This window comes from Nannospalax galili, unplaced genomic scaffold, assembly GCF_000622305.1.
Source record: "Nannospalax galili isolate Female #2095 unplaced genomic scaffold, S.galili_v1.0 scaffold49, whole genome shotgun sequence".
NCBI lineage: Eukaryota > Metazoa > Chordata > Mammalia > Rodentia > Spalacidae > Nannospalax > Nannospalax galili.
In genome coordinates this window covers 976,157-995,428 of record NW_008359444.1, presented here as the reverse complement: position 1 = coordinate 995,428, position 19,272 = coordinate 976,157, and the positions used below count along the sequence as shown (strand labels likewise).

The 19,272-nt window shown below is 50.5% G+C and overlaps 1 protein-coding gene across 1 annotated transcript in view; it reads right to left on the bottom strand.

The window, feature by feature from the left end:
* The window catches only part of Inpp5a (inositol polyphosphate-5-phosphatase A), a 192,161-nt gene that overhangs the window by 92,590 nt on the left and 80,299 nt on the right, over nt 1–19,272 (bottom strand). The window contains exons 3-4 of the mRNA XM_008823156.2: nt 15,944–16,044; nt 9,558–9,645 (exon numbers count right to left, since the gene is read on the bottom strand). Of these exons, the coding sequence (XP_008821378.1) occupies nt 9,558–9,645; nt 15,944–16,044 (189 nt within the window). The remainder of the gene's footprint in view (nt 1–9,557; nt 9,646–15,943; nt 16,045–19,272) is intronic.

Below are 19,272 nucleotides of genomic sequence, written 5' to 3'. Positions count from 1 at the left end.
TGACACGGTGCACCAATACATATGCAGGCAATATACTCATAGACATAAAATAAAAGTAATAAATTAAACTTAAAAAGAAAACACCACGACAAAGGCAACTTAGACAAGGAAGAGCTTGTGGGCTTACAGTCCCAGAGGGGTAGAGTCCATCAGTGCGTGGAGGCATGGTAGGAGGCAGCCACAGCAGAAAGCTGAGAGGTCACATCTTCAAGCAGACACAGGAAGCAGAGAGAGGAACTGGAACCAGGCTAGGGTCATCTACTCTCAGTTTGCTCCTAGTGACATGCTCCCTCAAGAATGGACACACCTACTAAAGGTCCCATGACCCTACCCAAACAGCACCACCAAATGGGGACGACGTATTCAAATATTTGATGCCTATGGGGGACATTCTCACTCAAGCCACCACACGTTATATGTAGTATGTCACATTACATGTCGCATGTAGCCAGGTCTGAAGCCCAACTGCAATCATAGGCTCCTACTGTGCTGTGCTCTGTGAGTTACTAAACTCCCTGGGTTCCCATTTCTGCTAAGGTCAGATTGGTGTATAGCAGCTGTGAGGACCCAAGTCAGGCAGTGGTGGCCACCAAGGACACCTTGATGAGTGCCAGTGTGCAAGCACTGCCTACTTGGCATTCTCCCCATTGGCCCTGCCTCACCTGTGTCTGCACACTGATATCATTCCAGGACACAGCAAATCACACATGTGACACAGCAAGAATCAACCCAGCTCCACTGAGGGAGTGACTGGCCAGTAAGACCAACAGGTATAGCTGGCTACAACCACGTGTGTTACTTCAAGCTCAGTGGACCTCGGCCTTTCTGCTGTGCCCCACACAGCCATCATTGCCAGCACTGCCATCCTTCCCAACTGAGCTAACTACCCAATGGCAGAGAACCTTCTGTGCAGGGTTTGAAGCTAGGTGGGTTGGGTGAGTAGCACTCAGTCTTCCCAGTGCTATCCCCTCAGTCCCTCTTCGTAAGATGCTTCTTTAGCACCTCCCCATCCTAATAAATTCCCAAAGCATCAACCAAGGTCTCTACTGTGCCCTCTGTGTCCACCAGCCTGGAATGTGGGTCCTGAGGACAGGGATCAAAGTGGCCATCAGTCTTCCTGTGTCTCAGCTAGTAGCAGGCCCAGCACAGAGGAGTACACCCCTGTGCTCCAGGGCAAATAAGCAGGTTATGCCTCACCCTCAGGGTGGAGAAGAAGGTCCAAGTCCTCTGCTGAGCCAGGCAGACCTTGTTCCTGAGGGAAACCAATGCCCAATGTCCACTCTGTCCTGCAAAGAAATGGACAGTAGTCTCCCGGAGCCACCTGTGTGGTCACTTGGTGTGCTTTCCTATGCACTGGGCACGTGCCCCTTCCTCTGAGACTCTGACCACTGCCAGTCCTATAAGAAGATGCTCCAGTCTAAGTTAGTCACAAGCATATGGCACTCTGGAAATGACTACTGCCCAGCAGTCACCTCAGCCCAGGAGAGTCATTCATGTGTCCAAGGATGGCTTGAGCTCTAGTCACTTCCTACCCCAAACCTGATATAGGTGACATCTCCATAGGACTACCTGGTAGCCCACATGGTGTGTGTGGGATGCTGGCAATGCCAGAATGATATGGGGGAGAGGAAGTGTTGAGGGGTGTGCACACCAACATCCGACACAAATAGCTAAGCCACTGCACCTTCTTCCTTAACAGTGCTCCCCAACCAGGACAGAGAAAGCAGTTCTTTCCTGAAGACTGTCCGTCCTTGGCAGGCAGGTAACATAGCTGGACAGGACCACCTCACCCTTGGGAGAGACCCTAGTCTCTACTAAGGAGATTTAATCCCAAGCTGCTGGCTCCATCCCTCTTGCAGGAGCACATGGGAATTTCCAACACCCCGTTGGACACATTTGCATCTCCTAATATCTACAGGGGCACAAATGGGTCTGCCCAAGGCCTACTGGGACACATCTCTGTCTGCCTGATCCCGCAGGGGCACTCTGGATCTGTCCAATGTCCACAGGCACACAAGTGCACAGCTGAGCCTGTCTAGCACAAAATCAAGAAGCTGCCTGCAAATCAATCAGGAAATGCTGGGTCTCTGCTGAAGTTGCTGGAGATCAAGTGAAGTTACTCTTTCTCCTCTGCAAGACACTTGCTAATTTCAAATCTGCACAGCTCTGAAGTGGCAGCTTCCCCTTCTGAAGTTGGTGAGCAGGATCCCATATGCCTACAATTAGCAGGGTGAGTCACATGGTCATGTCTTCCACCTGGGAAAACCCAGAGAGGCTAAGCCAATAAACAGCTCCCACAGTTCACCCTGAGTGTCCCTGGCATCTGCCCCTCCATCAGGCCAGGTGGAGACATGGTTAGTGGTAGGTCTCTGGTGCCTCTTAAAAGGGAAACTTCCCAAGAGAAAAATCTCAACCTGTTTTCGGGCTCATGAGAAACACAAGGCCAGCCACTCCAGATGCAGGGAGCTCCATAGGCACCACCCCTCTTGAGGCTGAGTCTTGAGACTCAGCCTGTTCTAAACACTTGTCTGGAGCTAGGCAGATTCCCCCCAGGGCCCATGCTACCACCAAGAAAAGCCTCACATCTCAGGATGCATGGAGCCCGCAACAAAATTAACCTCATGGTAATTGTTCTCCCTGGTTTGATAGCCCAATGTCAGCTCATCTGTTACAGGGAAATAAAAAAGTCAAGCCTAAATGTATAAAAAATTATGATGGAAGTCCTAAATAAAGCGGAGACTGCAAGCTCATTGAGTCAAAAATCAATCAATCAATGAGGGAGTGGGTTAGGAGCACCTCATAAGCCCCAAAGAAATCATTTGCCCAAACACTGGGATTTAACGGTAGAGGACCAAATTCCAACACTTTTAGGAAGTAAATAATGAAAAATCAATTTAGAGGAAAAACAGATCAAGAACCCTGACTCTGACGTGCCGACACATTTATTGCTGAATACCATTTCTCGGCTGACCCGAAAACTTCGGAAGGTGTTTATTTACTTTCAACACCTTCCAGAGATCAATATTTTTAATTTGGATTCGAGTTATTATTTTTCACATCACAGCAGTGGGGAGCGGCGTAAAGTGGCTCATATTTTAGTGCTAAAAAGATCGATACGACAGTTTCACCTTCACTGCAGCCCGGCCGCTGTGGCCGCACATCATCACATCCCACGGGGCCACAGTGCCGAGGCAGGAGGGCAGGTCATCACCTGCCAGGGGCACAGACAGCTGTGATTTAACTGAGCATGGGACGCCCGGTGCCCTCAGAAAACCAATCTTGTTCCTCTCACTTCATCAGACCTCAGGTGAGGAGAAGGAGGGCAGGGCCTGGGACGGAGGGAGCTGCTGAGATTAGTGCCTCATCATAAATGTATTTGCTTTTCCTTCCCCTTCCTCGGATCAAAGAACATCAGCAAACTCCATTAATTTCCCACAAATTTCCCCTAATCTCTCATTTAAGAGAGAGCAAGGAGGGACCACTCATAGGGTGGTGGGAAGGGTCTCCCAGGAAGGGGCAGCCCACTTCTCCGTCCCATTTGAGCACCAGCACCAAGGCCTCTGCCAGGGCATCCAAGCCAGGTGGTGCAGGAGTCCTCTGAGTGGACTCTGGGGAGGAGGGGAAAATGAATCATGGTGGGAAGGGCAAATATTTCCCTGGAAAATATTTGTGACAGATCCCTGTCACTCTTCAGGATCTCCTGGCCTTCCTATCCCTAACCAACCCCCAACTCTGCAAATAAGGAGAGTCCAAGAGGAAAACCCAGGACACCCAGGCAGGAGCAGAACTACACCGGATATACAAATGACCAGGCTTATATTTCCAGCAAAGACCTGTGTGCAGGAAGCCACACCAGGGAGAAAGAACACGACTTCAGCCTGGTATAGGGGCAGGGAAAGAACCAATCACCCACAGGTGAGCAGCATCCAGGTATCTAGGCAGTCCTGACTGTCAGGCCTAATATCTAGTACCAGGCAAGAGCCTCGAGTGAGCAGACAGCAGGGCTTTTGAAGGGACAGAGCTGTCTTGTGCCTGACAGGTGAGTCTTAGCTTTACCTACTGGAGCCACTGCTGGACCTGATGAGCTTAAAGCCCTGATCTTGTACACACACGCATACAGACATATATACAGACAGACAGACAGACAGACACACACACACACACACACACACATGCACGCACACACACACTCTCAAGCCTACTCTCTCTTAGAGCCGTGGCCTGCTGTTGTCCCTGAACCAGACAGGTCATCAGGAACCCCAGTCTCACACCTGCCCAAGAACCCATTCAATGCTACCACCACGCCATAGCCCACATAGGCTGCTCATGACTGAGATTCCTAGGGGAGTAAGACCAGGGTTCTCTCAAGCACCTCAAACACCACTAGTGCCGTTCATCTGGGCCATGGCCCTCTGTTCCAGCAAAGCCAGTACACCTGCTGCCACCTACCTCACTGGCACGGCAGCTCCATCCCTGGAGCACTACGGAAGCAGGCCAAGCCTTCTTAGGCCTCTCAGCAGCTGCAGCACTTACACTAACAAATAAAGTACTTCTGCTCCAACATTAAGTCATTTTTAAGGTCTGGCTCCTCCAAACTTCCCCCAGTAGATCAAGAAAGTCCACAGGGAGAGGGGATTGTCTCCTCCTGTGCCCTGGCCCTGTGGTCAACTTTGCTCAAGAAACCAGGGCCTCCGCCAGGTCACACCAGCTCCCAAGGTTCCATGCAGTGCCATCTCCTCTAGGCGTGGATGGCAGCAAAACCAAGAGACCTACTACCTTTTCTGGTCCCAGTGGGAATGCTACCAACCCAGCTGCAGATTCAAGAAGTCATCAGGGTTGGCTATGTAGCCAGAGTCCTGGACTTGGGACTTGATCCCCTGCTTGGGTACCAGAACCATGGATATCAGGTGACCAGAATGGGGGTGAGAGGACATGGTGGCCCCAGGCCCTGCCTGAAGTCTACCACAGTGAATATGGCCTATTCTCTCTCTCTCTCCCCCTCCCTCCCTCCCTCCCTCCCTCCCTCTCCCCTAGCTTCCCAGGCTAGACAAGCAACCAGCACAGCAGCAATGAACACCCAACACGGCCATGCTTTCCTTCTGCAGCAAAACAAGACAGCACTGGAATTCTATGAAAATAAATCTGCAACCTCTTCCTCATTTAGCCATTCTGAAGCTGGAGTACAGGGAAGCAGTTACCTCACGTTCTCCTGTCGATGCGCCAGCTTGTCAGGAGGTAAACGATGTGTTTTCTATGTTCCTCCAAGTGGCCAGCTAAATCAGACACGATTTCCATGCTGCTAGAGCGTCTGATCGATAGACACTTGTGCAGCCTTGGAAAACTTCACCCAGGTACTTCCTCAGTGTCCAGCCTATGTGGCTGGTTTACTGCAAACTCAACTGGGCAATACTGTAGTGTGAGAACCCTAGGGAAATGTCCTCCACATTCTACCTCCAAAGGTAGGGATAAGAGGTACATCCTCAGGAAGAGATGACAGTGCAGACACAGGCCCTCCCAGGAAGCTCCTTCTCTGCTGCCGTGTGGTTTCTGGCACTCCACTCCCTATGTTTCCCTCCTACCTCCCAGAGTTCACCACTCTTTCCATCCAAGCTTACAGCCAGGCCAGGGCACCTTACCCTGTCACTCATATTAAACACTCCCACCAACAGCCTCCAATCCGGTCTTTCATTCATGTCCCTGGTCCTCCTTCCAAGGCACTACTGTCTTCCCTCCACTCAAGAGGAGCTGTAGGCATCTATGCTTAGTCCACACTCCCAGTCCTCCACTGCTCCACCAGAAGACAGCTCATCCAATGACTCTGAGAACACTTGTGTGGGCTGGTGCACTGCCAGGAGAAAACATCAGGAAACAGAACCACGAGGAGCCAATCGAGGGTGGGCCCTCCTGAGAGGAAAAGTCAGGTATGTCCCAGGGTGTAGTATGTTCATTCCTACCTCTCGTGTGGCTCACAAATGATCATTGTGCCAATGCTTTGGGTAAACGTCTTCTATCCAAGTGGAGACTTGCAAACACACAGGAACAGGATGAGGACCCAGACCTTCCAAAAAATGCCACTCTTGAGTCCCTCTGGAGACCCACACTTCTGATACCCAACCTTCCAAGGAAAACTGGTAAGGAGCTGGCCAGTAACAAAGCCAGGGGCCTAGCAATGTGGGGCCACCTTCAGGGTCTGTATGTTAAGCAGGCAGCAGCTAACCCTCCGTCTTTACATCAATAGTCACATAAGATGGCTCTTGTGAGCATACAAAATTTAATGTCCCCCGTTAAGTAGAAAAGTTCCCAGGCCTGGTGGCGCACGCCTTTAATCCCAGCACTTGAGAGGCAGAGACGAATGTTTGTGAGTCCGAGGCCAGCCTGGTCTACATAGTGAGTTCCAGGACAGCTGGGGCTACAAGGAGACCCTGTCTCAAAAAGCCAAAAAAAAAAATTCCCTCAGGAACAATCCTGCAAGGAGCAGTAAGGCTACAGGTGCTGCACTGGCTCCACCTCCTGGCAGCAAGGGCTATTTGCAAGTCTCTTATTCTGGAGCCCCTGGGGCAACGCCAGCAACAGGAAGAGCAGACTCCAATCACCACATGCAGCCTTCACTCTTGGAGCATCAGGCCCTAGCCCAGAGTGCCACTCTTAATCTCCAGGAACAGGAGGCCCTCTCCCAACAGGCCACGAGATCGCCCAGAGCAGTAGCTCCCACCCTGACTCACCACCCCCACGGCCAGTTCATGTAGCAGGTGCAGTTCAGTTCAGCAGCTTGCTGGAAACAGGCCACTATTTTCTGATCCCTATTAATACCCATGACAGCATTTATGTACGAGATAAATTCATTTCAATTTCCTTTTTCAATTAATGGCCTATTATTTGAACCAGACTCAGCTAAAAACACTGAACTGATACCATTAATCTTATAATGATTAAATTTCTCTGCACGAAGCCACGGGATACCAGACCGGACAGGAGGGTAGCTGCCTGGCTACCAGCTGTTGCCAGCTCTGTTCAGGACCCTAAGGATATAGGTCCTTCTTACTAGGACGCCCCAAGGCCCACACTGAAGACCATGACACACTGAGAAAGGGCAATGGAGGGGTGTGAAGTGTACAGTGCTCAGAGCCCCAGGACTACTATTAGTCTTAATTACACACAGAGATAAGTGCCTGCTACTCTGTGCCACCTGCGATGGCTCCAGACAGACATATAGCCCCCTTGACCATCACCACTCTATCAGCCATGACGTATTCTTACTACACTACGGCTGCTAGAGAGACCAGGTACCAGGAGAGGGACAAGGTTGCCAGGGCACAGTCACCACCTGATGAGCAAAAAGAAAGCAAAGGCAATGCATCACACACCACACCCCACCATCAAGCAATAATCCTCTTCCTCCACCAACCCAGCTATAAAGGCTCCGGCAACAAGAAGCCAGCTACGCTCCTGCCTGCCTGTGTGTGCAGGGCTAATCCTCGCCCTAAACTTCTAGACTGTCACGTCTGTGTGTTAAAGGGGGCTGTGCAGAAAAGGACCTTCATTGTTCCACAGACAATACCTGTAGTAAGTAAGACTTTGATGGAGCAAAGACAGGAAAGTTGGTGAGGTGCTGCTCCTGAGGAAAGGAAGCAGTGAGGAGCCTTCTGTCACACCTCTGCCCCATCCACCTCTGCTTTCTGCTGGTGACTACCTTACTGAGAATCTGCCTGGAGGTTCTGCTGGAAGCCCATTGCCACTATCAGATATATGGGCTTATAAGTTGTGTGAAACTGTGCAAATGCTCAGTCACTATTTCTCCAAACATCTCAGTTTCCTCTGCCTTCTCAGAGGGACATGATGTCAGGCCACGTGACATCATCTCACAGTGACTTTTATCAGCTGTTTTGGGCCTTTTCTCCATCTCATTCCCAGCCGCTCCTCTTTGGTGTCATCTCGTTTCCTTTTGAAGTGTCTAATCTGTTGCCCATCCCCACCAGTATATTTTATTTACAGGCTTTTATATTTATTATTTTTATTTTATGTGTATGCATGTACTGCCTGCATGTATGTGAGTGCACCCATGTAGTGCAATGCCGTGGAGGTCAGAAGAGGGCTTCGGATTCCCCTGGAACTAGAGTTAAGGACAGTTTGTAGCCGCCACGTGGGTGACTAGGAATCAAACCTGGGTCCTCTGCAAGAGCAGTCAGTGCTCTTTACCGCTCAGCCACCTCTCCAGCCCAGCTCTTATCTTTTTAAGATGCATAAGCCCAATTTAAGAAGGCAGGAAGTTGGGTCACAAAAGCCAGAAGGCTAGGGGGCATGGCCTTCTTTGCAGAAGAAAGGAGTCCAGAGTTTGGCAGAAGCAGTCAGTAGGGGAGAGGACACAGGAAGGAAGGAGACGGGAGGACTATGCCATGAGCAGGACACAGCTGAAAGGCAAGGGCATCTGAGTGTGACTGGAAGGTGGATGTGGCAAACGTTCTGGGGTTGCTGCACAGATCAGGGTGAAAAGGGTGTGCATTCTGCAGCCTCGGCTAACACAGGATCACTTCCACTATGAGAGAATAGAACTTACCTGGCACTGGATGCCCCAAACCCATAGACTGACAGAGGTTCTAGAAACCAAGGACAGCCCCAAAGTCACAGTGCAGGGCAGGGATCATCACTGTCTGGCCCACCGTGACACACCCTTGCTCTCTCTTTCCATACAGCCCCAGCTGTGGCTGAGCGGCTGCTCAGGTCTGCCCCAGGCAGGAGATGGACCAACAGTAAGGACCATTGCCAGATGCCCCTTCTTCGAGAAGAAGACCAAGCACCTATGAATATGACAGCGTGGCAGAGGAGGAGGGGAAGGACAGGGGGACAGAAAGGATAGGAGGCTAACCCAGAGAGCCCAGGCACCCCAGAGTGTGAGATGCTGTTCTCCAAAGCAACAGTTACATACTCTTCAAACTCTCTGAAGAGTTTCTGGCCCCTTCCAGAGCAGCCACCTCACTGGAGCAAGAGTCTCACCAGACCCAGGACCCTTGTAGGAAAGGAACAGTCTTTCCAAGCTCCATGCAGTCTCTCTCTGTTCCATACCACTGTAATTACCTCACAGGATAGCCCCCTTCTGAAGCAGACCTAATCCCAGAGTCCTGCTCAAGCATCACAAAGTGGTGACAGGGCCCAGGAGTAGGACTACTGGCATGGAGAACCAGCACAGCAGCCCAGGCTTCAGTTCAACCTCTCATCTAAAGCACCCTGGAGACCCCAGACTCTTCCTTTTACATCACACATCCCAAGGCCAGCCTCCCTTTACTGCCAGCCAAATCCCATCAGGCCTTGTCTGCACCAGTGATGAAGAGGCCACCCTGAGACACCTGTACATGCCACAGCCACCAGCCCTACCAGGTCACAGTAGACTCAGACCACCCAACAGGCAGCTGAATGTGGGGAGCTTTGCATTCCACTGTGCTGAAGGACACTCAATCTGTGATGAGACAGGGCATGTAAGCCAACTCTGCACTTAATGGGGGCACCCAAGACTCAGGTTCCCTTGGCCTGGGGTTCACACCATAGCTCCCAAGATGACTCACCGTGAAATGCTCCTGCGATTTGTAGTTTTCATCCAGGTAGACACGAGCCCTATTGTATTCTTTCATTGCGTCACTTGACAGTAGTTCCCTGGGAAGAAAACAGTGGACACAATAAGCAAAGGTCCAGATACCATGCCTTCCACAAGTGTGTTCCTGGTCACAAAGCTGAGATCAAACACTGTTTCTCACATCACCCTAGAGCCCACATCAGTCCACAGTGGAGCAAAGCAGGAAGGAGGAAAAAGGAAGATCAGTGGCAGCTGCTGTGCAAACTGCAGTCCACTATATGTCTTCAGCACAGAAGGAGCAGCCTGAATAGCACTGTGGTCTTGATGCATGACATGCCTCCCAGGGATGGAGACACTGAGGTGGGAATACTTGGGACTCACCCAGGGATACACGTCATGGGTGGTTCACTCCCAAAGTCTGAACCTGACAGAAAAACGAGCTCTACAGGGAGGTGAGGAGCCATCACCTACAGTTATCCAAGAGCCCAGACAGGCCACAGTGAGGGAGGCAACAGTCACCAGCTTCTCCTTAAAGGAAGCAGTAGCCTGCACTCATCCATCAGCATGCAGCCAGACTCACTGCTCTTCCCTCCATCTAGTTTTATAGTCAAATCCCAAAGCAGATGATTTTATTATTGACCCTGGAAGGTTGCCTGGGGAGGAAGTACCACACACCCAGCCCAGAATGGAGGACAAGTTGTCCCTCTCCTGCTGCAGGTGGGCAGCAGGGATAGCATGTGACCCTGAAGCATGTGAGTTAAGGAAGGGCCCCATAAGAAGCAAGACTAGGAAAGGCAGACAGCAGGAGAATCTTGACAGAGCTTCAGGTTACTGCTGTTGACAGCCACAGGCTTCAAAGTGCTCAGGGATGCAAAGAGTGGGGTACAGAGATGACAGAGTGTCACTACTCAGCACTAGGACTGATGTCCCATCTGGCATCATGTCCTATCTGGCATCGTACCTGATGTGGGCTGGGGCAATGTCTCAGTGAATAGAGCCTGCCACCAGCGTGAAGACCTGCATTCAGTCCCCAAGACTTATAAGGTGGAAGGAGAGAACCAATTCCCACAAGTCGTCCTCTGACTACACATACGCCATGGCACACATATGCCTTACACACATACACACATAGGTGAATGTAATAAAAAAATGTACCTGGCATGAGAAAAAGCAGCTAGCAGTGGCACAGTCTTTCCAAACAAGCTACCAACACACCCAGACCCAGAAAGGATAAAAGGACACAACTGTCTGAAATAACCTTAAAACAGCAAACATAAACACAATTGGCACCTCAGAGAATATCAGGAAAGCACTGAAGAAAGAAGCATCAAAAGAAACTTCTGACACTGAAAAATGCAATGCCCAATAGAAAGGTTTCTCGGGATGGACTCAGAATGGGTACCCTGCCGACCAGTACAGTAGGGGCTCCCACACCCATGTGGGATTGGAAGAAGGGACTCTGGGCAGGACACGGGAGGAGGGAGAGAGAAGAGCAGCATCTGAGGACTGGGAGACCAACCTTCTCCAAACTTACTCAAACCTACATGTGAACAGTTGAAATAGACAATAAAAAACCAAAGTGTAGCACAATCCAGTTCCTGCAAACCAGCTCCACGTAGATGAAGGCGAGCAGCCGGGAAAGCACATTATACACAAGAAGATGAAGATGAACACAAGGGCCAGGCTCTGGTCAGAAACAATGAAGCGCAGAAGACAATGACACGGTGTCCTTGAAGAAGTGAGGGGACTGACAAGCTCCCATTCATTCCCAACAAACACAGCTTTCAACAATGAGGACAGAGACCTCATTCAGACAAACAAAAGCTGAGAGAATCAGCAGCAGCTGACTTGCACTGAAATAAACATTAAAGAAAGCTCTTTTGGCTAAAGGAAAATGATCCAGGTAAAAGCTGCACCCAGCCAAGAGCGAAAAGCCCTGTGCAGTAAATATATGGAAAGATACACGAAGCTCCCAGCCTTCTCAAAGGACAACTGCTGTTCAGACAGAGCAGAAAGGCCCAGTGCACTGCAAAGGGACCCAAAGGACAGCTGGGGCACTGGGGGCGGGCCTCCCTCTCAAGGGCCACTGGGCGGCAGGTGCCCAGGGCTCAGGGCCTGCCTTACCTTCTCCCTGTGAGATGCTTGGCTCCTCTAGCTCACCAGTCTTTCTTTTCCTTGCCAACTTGCAGGTTTGGGCATGTCTAAACAGTAATTTCTGTCAGTGACATGTGCTGCAGATGTTTCTGTAACATGGCTTAGCTTCTCCTTTGTTCAGAATGCCTTTCTATAACAATACTACATTCTCTAACATGACCAAATATATCCATCTTATCACTCTAAGCTGCATTTCGGTACCTTTTTAAAGAATTCCTTCCTATGCTAAAGTTACAAAGACATTCTTCCGAATTTTGTCTCCAAATTTTACTTTAATACAACTGGAATTTATCCTGATACTGGGTTGAGTGGCCATGTGGGACATGAGGCAGGACCCGACTCCATTCTTCCTAACACAGGAACACAACACTGTTCAGTGCACAGCACCGAGGCCACGCACCAAAGAAGCAGATGGTGAACTGGCCAGACACTGTGTATCTCTGCCAGCTCCAGCTGTCCCAGCTGGTATACAGAAGCCTGTGGTCTGGCCACAGGATGCTACCTCATTTTTCTACAGGGTTGTTTTAGTTGTTCCTCACCCTATACTGTTCCATGTGACTTCACTATTTGCCACTGAATGTTGGAGAAAATGCCTTTAACATTTTCACTAAAACTGCCTTGGCTAGGCATGGTGGCAGATTCCTAGCACTCAGAAGGCAGAAGCAGGCAGATCTCTGTGAGATTGAGGCCAGCGTGGTCTACACGAGTGAGTTCCAGATCAGCTGGGGCTACAGGGAGAACCTGTCTCAAAAATAAAAACAAATGAAAATAACCTGCATTAAAATGATAGGTTATTTAAGATACATCTGCAGCATCTGATTAGGACCTTGAGTAATGGGATTACAGCATGGCAGTGTGCCACTGCCAAATATCAGGCAGGACAGGGCATAGGAGATTCACCCAGGCTGGGGGAACTCAGTCACTTGGTCCTCAGAACCAGATGACCCAGGTAGCCATGCAAGTGGCCTGCCTTCCTAAACAAAGAGATCTCTCTGCCCGGCTTGAGAGGTCACGAGGCATCACTTCTGCCATACTGTTTGCTGGAACAGTGGTGGGGTAAAGGATCAGGACCTCCCTCTCCACAGCAGGTGTCAAAGCCACTGTACAGGCAGAAGATCGGCTTTATGTAATGGCCTCCTTAGAAAAACACCATCTTCCATGAAGGTCTTCAAGATTTTCTAATGCAGTCTTACACATCTACTTTTTTTGAATTATATTTTCACACAGAGATTGAATTTGTTACTTTTCTGTTGATGTGATAAAAATACTATGATCAAAAGCAACTAACAGAAGAGAGTTTATTTTGGCCAATGGTTCCGGGGGGACTCCATAATGGTGGGGGAGGCATGACAGCCAGGGGCCAGATCAGGATGCTGAGCCAGAATATCTTTCATCCACACACAGGAAACAAAGAATGCAAACAAGCAGCAGAGGCTCTAAACCCTCAAAGCCCACCCTCAGTGATGCACTTCCTCCAGCACCACTCTACCACCTACCTTAAAGTTCCATAACCACCCAAACAGCACCACCAACCAGGGACCAAGTATTCAAATACATGAAACTATGGGGGACATTTTCATTCAAACCACCACATGGATAACACGTCTCTTACTGTTTCTGGTAATGGGGATCTCAAAGACTGAGAACTGGATTCCCACAGAATTCCCTCCATGGGGGCTTCCTCTTCCCTTGCTTCTTCCACCTGTTACTTATTTTGAAGCTGCTCCAGAAATATCCCATGGTAGCAGAACTCCACAGAAGAATATTGACCACTTTCTCCTTGAGCAGGAGGGAAAGCAGTGACAGGAGGTGGAACCCAAGTTCAACTACAGGTGACTTCACAATAAACAGACAAATGGCATCAGCTGTCAGGCATAAGCTGAAGGGTTTCTGTCACCGACACACATCTTCTGAGCTCTCCCACTGAGAACACGGCTGGGGTGCCCAACTGCTCTAGGGCAGTATATGCCAACAGTACTAGAAGGGAACACTGCTGTACTGTCTTCAAGGGGCTGTGTGTCCCCAGCAGGACTGGACCTGCTCTGCAACACCTAGGGCCAGGTGGATAGCACAGACTCCCTCACCCCCACTCCCCAGAGCTACCTTCTGCTCTGTGTCCAGTAGGCTTTTCAGGACCCATAGCATACTGTTATATTGTCTGGCATGTCAGTCTGAAGAAAGCCCACGCTGGGCTTCCATGTTAGTTAGGTGGTTATGTCTATAGTTGATCTGCCTTCCCAACTCCACAGCAGCGTGTCACCTAGACCTTAGCCAAACCCTACATGTAACCCATATGCCTGGGAATCTGGGAGCATGCCATTCAGGGAGCACATACACAGCCTCTGCCCAGGGCCTGCATGCCCACCATGCAGCAGACCAGCCCTCAGAAGAGTCCATGTGGATAGAAGAGAAAAATCCAACAGGCAAAGCCTTAGGCAGCCAACTGTCTACTGCATCTCCAGTGGGTCCACCAGACACCCCATGGCCTAGGCAGAATTTCTGGGGTATTCTTGCCCTGTCATTGACCTCGCTGGCCATTCAGCTAGAGCCACTGAAGAGAAGGCCACAATGAAGTCCTGCTCTTCAGCCCTCACGTCTAAGTTCGCCTCACCAGATGCACAGGAGCAGGGAGGGAGAAAAAGAAGAGGCTAGATCTGGCCTGAGGTTCGTGTGATGGTTCCGGATCTTTAAGAACTACTGCCAGTCCTGTGCTTGAGTGTCCGCATGGCCTTCCATCAACCACATGTTGTTTAGAAGAAATTCCCTGCTGTGAACAGGTTGGCTCAGGGTCTCTCTGCACACAGGAACCCTGGGGATCATGGCTGTCACCAGTAGGGTACCTGAATACTGAAACAGCACTACTTCCAGCTTTTCTAGTCAAGCTTGGGCCAGCTGCAAACAGGGGTAAAGGGGCAAGAAAAAGTGGCAACATGGGCCAGTAAGATAGTTCAGGGGATACAGGCATCTGCCATGCAAGCCTTCCAACCCGAATTTGATCCCAGGTATCCACCTAAAAGTGAAAACTAACTCTACCAAGTTGTCCTCTGACCTCCACGAGTGCTATGGCATATATCGTCGTCAGCTGCCCCCCATCGCCCCCCCCCCCACAAAGAGGCAGGGGGGGGGCTGGGGCTGGGACACACCTGGGGCCCCCCAAAAGCCTTCCAACCCGAATTTGATCCCAGGTATCCACCTAAAAGTGAAAACTAACTCTACCAAGTTGTCCTCTGACCTCCACGAGTGCTATGGCATATATCGTCGTCAGCTGCCCCCCATCGCCCCCCCCCCACAAAGAGGCAGGAGCGGGGCTGAGGCTGAGCAAACACTGGGGACCCACAGAATGGGTGACACCTCAATGTACACTGGGGACTAAGGCAAGGCCACAAACTCAGGACCCAGCTGTGCCTATGCCAGGATACTCCAAGGGAGGGTGGGCTCCAGCACACCAAATGGATGCTGCTTCTGCAACATTCCCTGTGCCCAAAGCTGTGGCCTAGGTAACTTCTTTCAACATATGATCTCAGTGTCCTGATGCAGTTCCGCCACCCTTCAAGGACCTCAGTCCAGGTCCCCTCTGAAAATGGCATCTAGGATTCCCTAAACTCTGACTGCTCTTACCCCGGTCACATTCCTGGTCATCATTAGGATGCTTCTAGAAGACCAAGAAAGGCAAACGGGTTTCTGGACCCATGGGGCCCAAAAACAGAAGAGAAAAGACCCCAATTTCAGACCTGAAGCTGAGGGCAGGGTGATGGCTGGCTCCTGCTCCCTCATGTGTCCATTCCAGAGCCACTTGGAAGGCCCCCATCCCCTTCTTCCTAGTCAGGACCCAGGTAGACCTAACCTCTCAGGAGCCACAAGGCACAGCACAATGTACAACAGACTACATACATATGGGACCTTCCTCCTAAGCAACATAATGTTACCTCCCACGCAGCCAAAGTTCTATAGAGATTTTACCAGCAGAAGCTGCTGCAGAACCCAGTCCTGCTGATCATCCATCATTCATTGTAGCAGGGTGGTCAGTCCCCAAGGTCCACTCTCCTAGCCTGGGAGCACAGGTGCTCACTCTTTGCAGGCAAGCAGTTGCCAGACCTCTGGGCCATACCTTCTCTCTGGGGAAAATGGCAACTCCCCCAAGGTGACCCACAAAGGATGCCAGTGAGGGCCACATCGCCACCCGTAGACCCACCCCATAGTGAACAGACTCCAGTCCAGACTTACTTGACAAACTTGTCCACATGGGACATGGAGGCCTCGTAGTTTTTTCCTCCGAACTCCTGGCAGTGCAAGGCCATAAAGTGTGGCTTGTGAGCATGCAGGACCTGGGAAGAAAACACAGGGTCAGGGCTCAGAACTACTGCAAGGCAAAGTGATATGCATCTTACCTGCTGCCTCCACAGCTGGGGCTTCCCCACAGACAGCAGGGCAAAGGCCACACATTTGTACAAGCTCTTAACAGATTCTATGAGTTGGCCACTTTTATGCCTCCCACTGTTTGTTTCTAGCCTCCTATGTTTCTTAGCCTCTAAGATTGATAATTTCTAAGAGCCTTCTTCAATAACCGAGGTGCATCTTTCTCTAATAATGAAAAAACAAGGCTTGCTGACCCAAGACCATCTGGAAAGCTCACAACCTCACCATAAAGACCCTGTCTCCTGTGCATCCCTGTTAAGGGAGTGAATCCAGACAATCATATGTGTGACAGATTGCGCTTGTATGCATGTACATGTGAACACATGCATGAAGACATGTGTGTCAGCTTGAGTTGGTATGAGAGTGCTACTTGTGTGCTGGCACGTCTGCATGTGTGTGTGCTTGCACACAGGCACCTTCATATTTGGGAATCATCAAGTCTGGCTTATGAGTTCAGTCCAGTACCCATGCTGTCTGAAGCACTGGATGTGTACATCTTGTGTTCTCCACAGCTCTACAAGGTGGTGTCCTCCTGGAGCACAGAGCAGACAGCACTTCACGGGGCAGACCACTGGTGGGAGGCTGGGCTCCAGCAGCCACCGTGGAGTAGTGCAGTGGGAAGGAAGGGCCTCCAGGGAGGAAGGAAGGTGGAAGTCAGCAAAGGAGCTGCCAGGTTGGGGTCACAGCCACGAGGCCAAGGTGGTAGCAGTGGAAACCCACAGGTAAGGCTGGGAGCCAGGGCACCTGGAGCCAGAGGCTTAGAAGCTATTCACATGCAACAATCACCCCCGCCCCCCATGGCCTTGCAGTCCCTGCCCTTTCCTGCACTCCAGGTGCAGCACCACATGGCCTCAACACAACCATCACCAATAGCCTTGTTATGAAAGAAGCCATGAGGCAGGAAGCCCCACAGTAGCTTCCCAGTGGCAGCAACCTGCCCTAGTGGTGGGCCCACACACAATGCATTGCAGGCTTTCTTCACGTGAAGGCGGTACAGCACCCCACCTAGAACTCTTTTTCACCATGGGGTTTTGTCACTACATTCCTGGGACTGCATTCAGCACAAGAAACAGAGGTGAACTTCCAGAAGGATAGTCACAGATTCATGACTTCAGCCAAGCGCAGCTCCCTAGAACGCCAGAGAATTTTCCTACCCAGCTCTATCAACTGGGAAGGGTCAGAATGGAAAGGAAGCAGAGGAGTGTGTGGCACTCAGACTGAGATGCTGATATCCAGAGTGACACCCCTATCTTCTCTGAAGTGATAATGATGCTAGAAGGCTTCAAACTCAGTCCCCAGACAGGCTGGTAGAAGCCACTTTAACAGCCTCCTTTTCAAGGAAGACCAGGACATCCTGTGTCCCTCATATGTAGGCATCTGCTGGCCACTCTGCTCCCTCCTTTGACTGCCCGAGCCCCAGTGGGAACCAAAAGTCACAACTTTCATTTTATGTGCAGAAGTGCATAACTACTATCTGCAGGTCTTCTGGTGGCTTTCAACTTCCAAATGAGACTGTCCTTCTTTAAATGACTTTTTGTTGCTGTTTAAACAAATACCCTTTAATAGGACTAAAGTCAATATTTGAATGACATTAACTCAAGGTTCAACTCTGATCCTACTTATCTTCAAGAGTGGAAGGACTGAAGATCAGTAGCTACAAAAGGACTCAGTGGTTGGCCCAACTGCAGGCTGTGAAAGAAGGAGCCACTGGAGAGCAAGGGAGACGCCAGCCTACCAGAGCAGAGGGTGTGGTACCCAAGACAGAGACTCCCCAGACATCTGGGCACTGCTTGGACGGAGTCTGGTCTCTGCCAGATGCTTCAGAAGACAAGGGCAGGCTCGCAAGGACAGCAAGGAAGGCAGCTACGGAGGAGGCCAGGCCATGCTGTGGTTGCAAGATAACTTTCACTAAGGAGATATCCTCAGGCCACACGGCAAATATTCTCTCTGCTTCCCAAGAGCTTTGCTTAATCAATGTGAGGTGTGTGCACCCTGAGCCCCTGTATGCCAATGATTCCTTGCCCTGGATTCCACTCTCCATCGCTGGGGCCTGTCTCCACAATGAGGTCTGGAGATTGCCTTATGGCCATCATCATCTGCCTTAGGACCAGGCTCCTGCCTTGCCCAAGCTGCTTCTAGGAATTAAAGACAAGGCTTGTCCCATAGGCAGTGGGGAGGAAGCCATGAGCTGGTGTGATAAAGGGCCATGCGTCACTGCTACGTGACAGGGCTCCTTTCTTTCATTCCCACCAGGGTGTACTCAGCTTGGGTTCCATCTGCACTGGATGTGGGGGCATGGAGTTCACAATAATGACAACACATCTACAATGGCCAGGGAAGCAATGGGTACTATTACCTCCTGAGATTCCCAAGAGCCTGTGTGTCTGGGGTACAGATGAAGAGTGGCCAACTCGGGAGGCTGGGGAAGGTTGGCCCCACCTAGCCACTGCAACAGCATCAGGGGGATATACTGGGTGGGCATTCCTCGTGGGCACCACATACTGTCCCCATCTTGGGCCACTCTGCTAGGACTGCTTGCTTCTCTCGTGAGAATGTGTACCCAGGACCTGCCTAGCACTCAATGAGAAAACTCATTTAGAGCTACATCGAGGTGCTTTGGTGGTGTGTCCCTTCTCCTCATAGACTCACATCCAGGTGACTTGTGGGTGTCAGTTCTCCTTATTGACCACGTCCAGGGTTCTTTCATGTATGTCCATCCTCCTCATAGATTTAGGTCCAGGTGGTCTGCTATGTTCCCATTCTCTTGGTGGACTATGTTTCAAGCGGTTTGGTGGTATGCTTGTTTGTATCATAGATTTGCAGGCCAATATCACAGCCAGAACATTGCCCTTTTCAGAACACTGTCTTCCAGGTATTCCACTTCTGCTCGGCCTCCACTGTGCAAGTTCTCAGCCCCTTCCCTCCTCTGTGGCTCCTCTTCTCTTGCTTCTTCTTCAGCTACTCTTGTCTGAGGTGGAGCTATGCTTCTGTTCATTCCCGGACAACCTAAGCCACCACTGTGGTGCATGGACCCGTCTTGGGTAGAAATGTGGATGATTAAAGCATTATGTGTCACAGGACTATAGTTGGAATTACAAAGAAGAGAAGGAAAAGGAACAGGAAAAGAAGTCATTTAA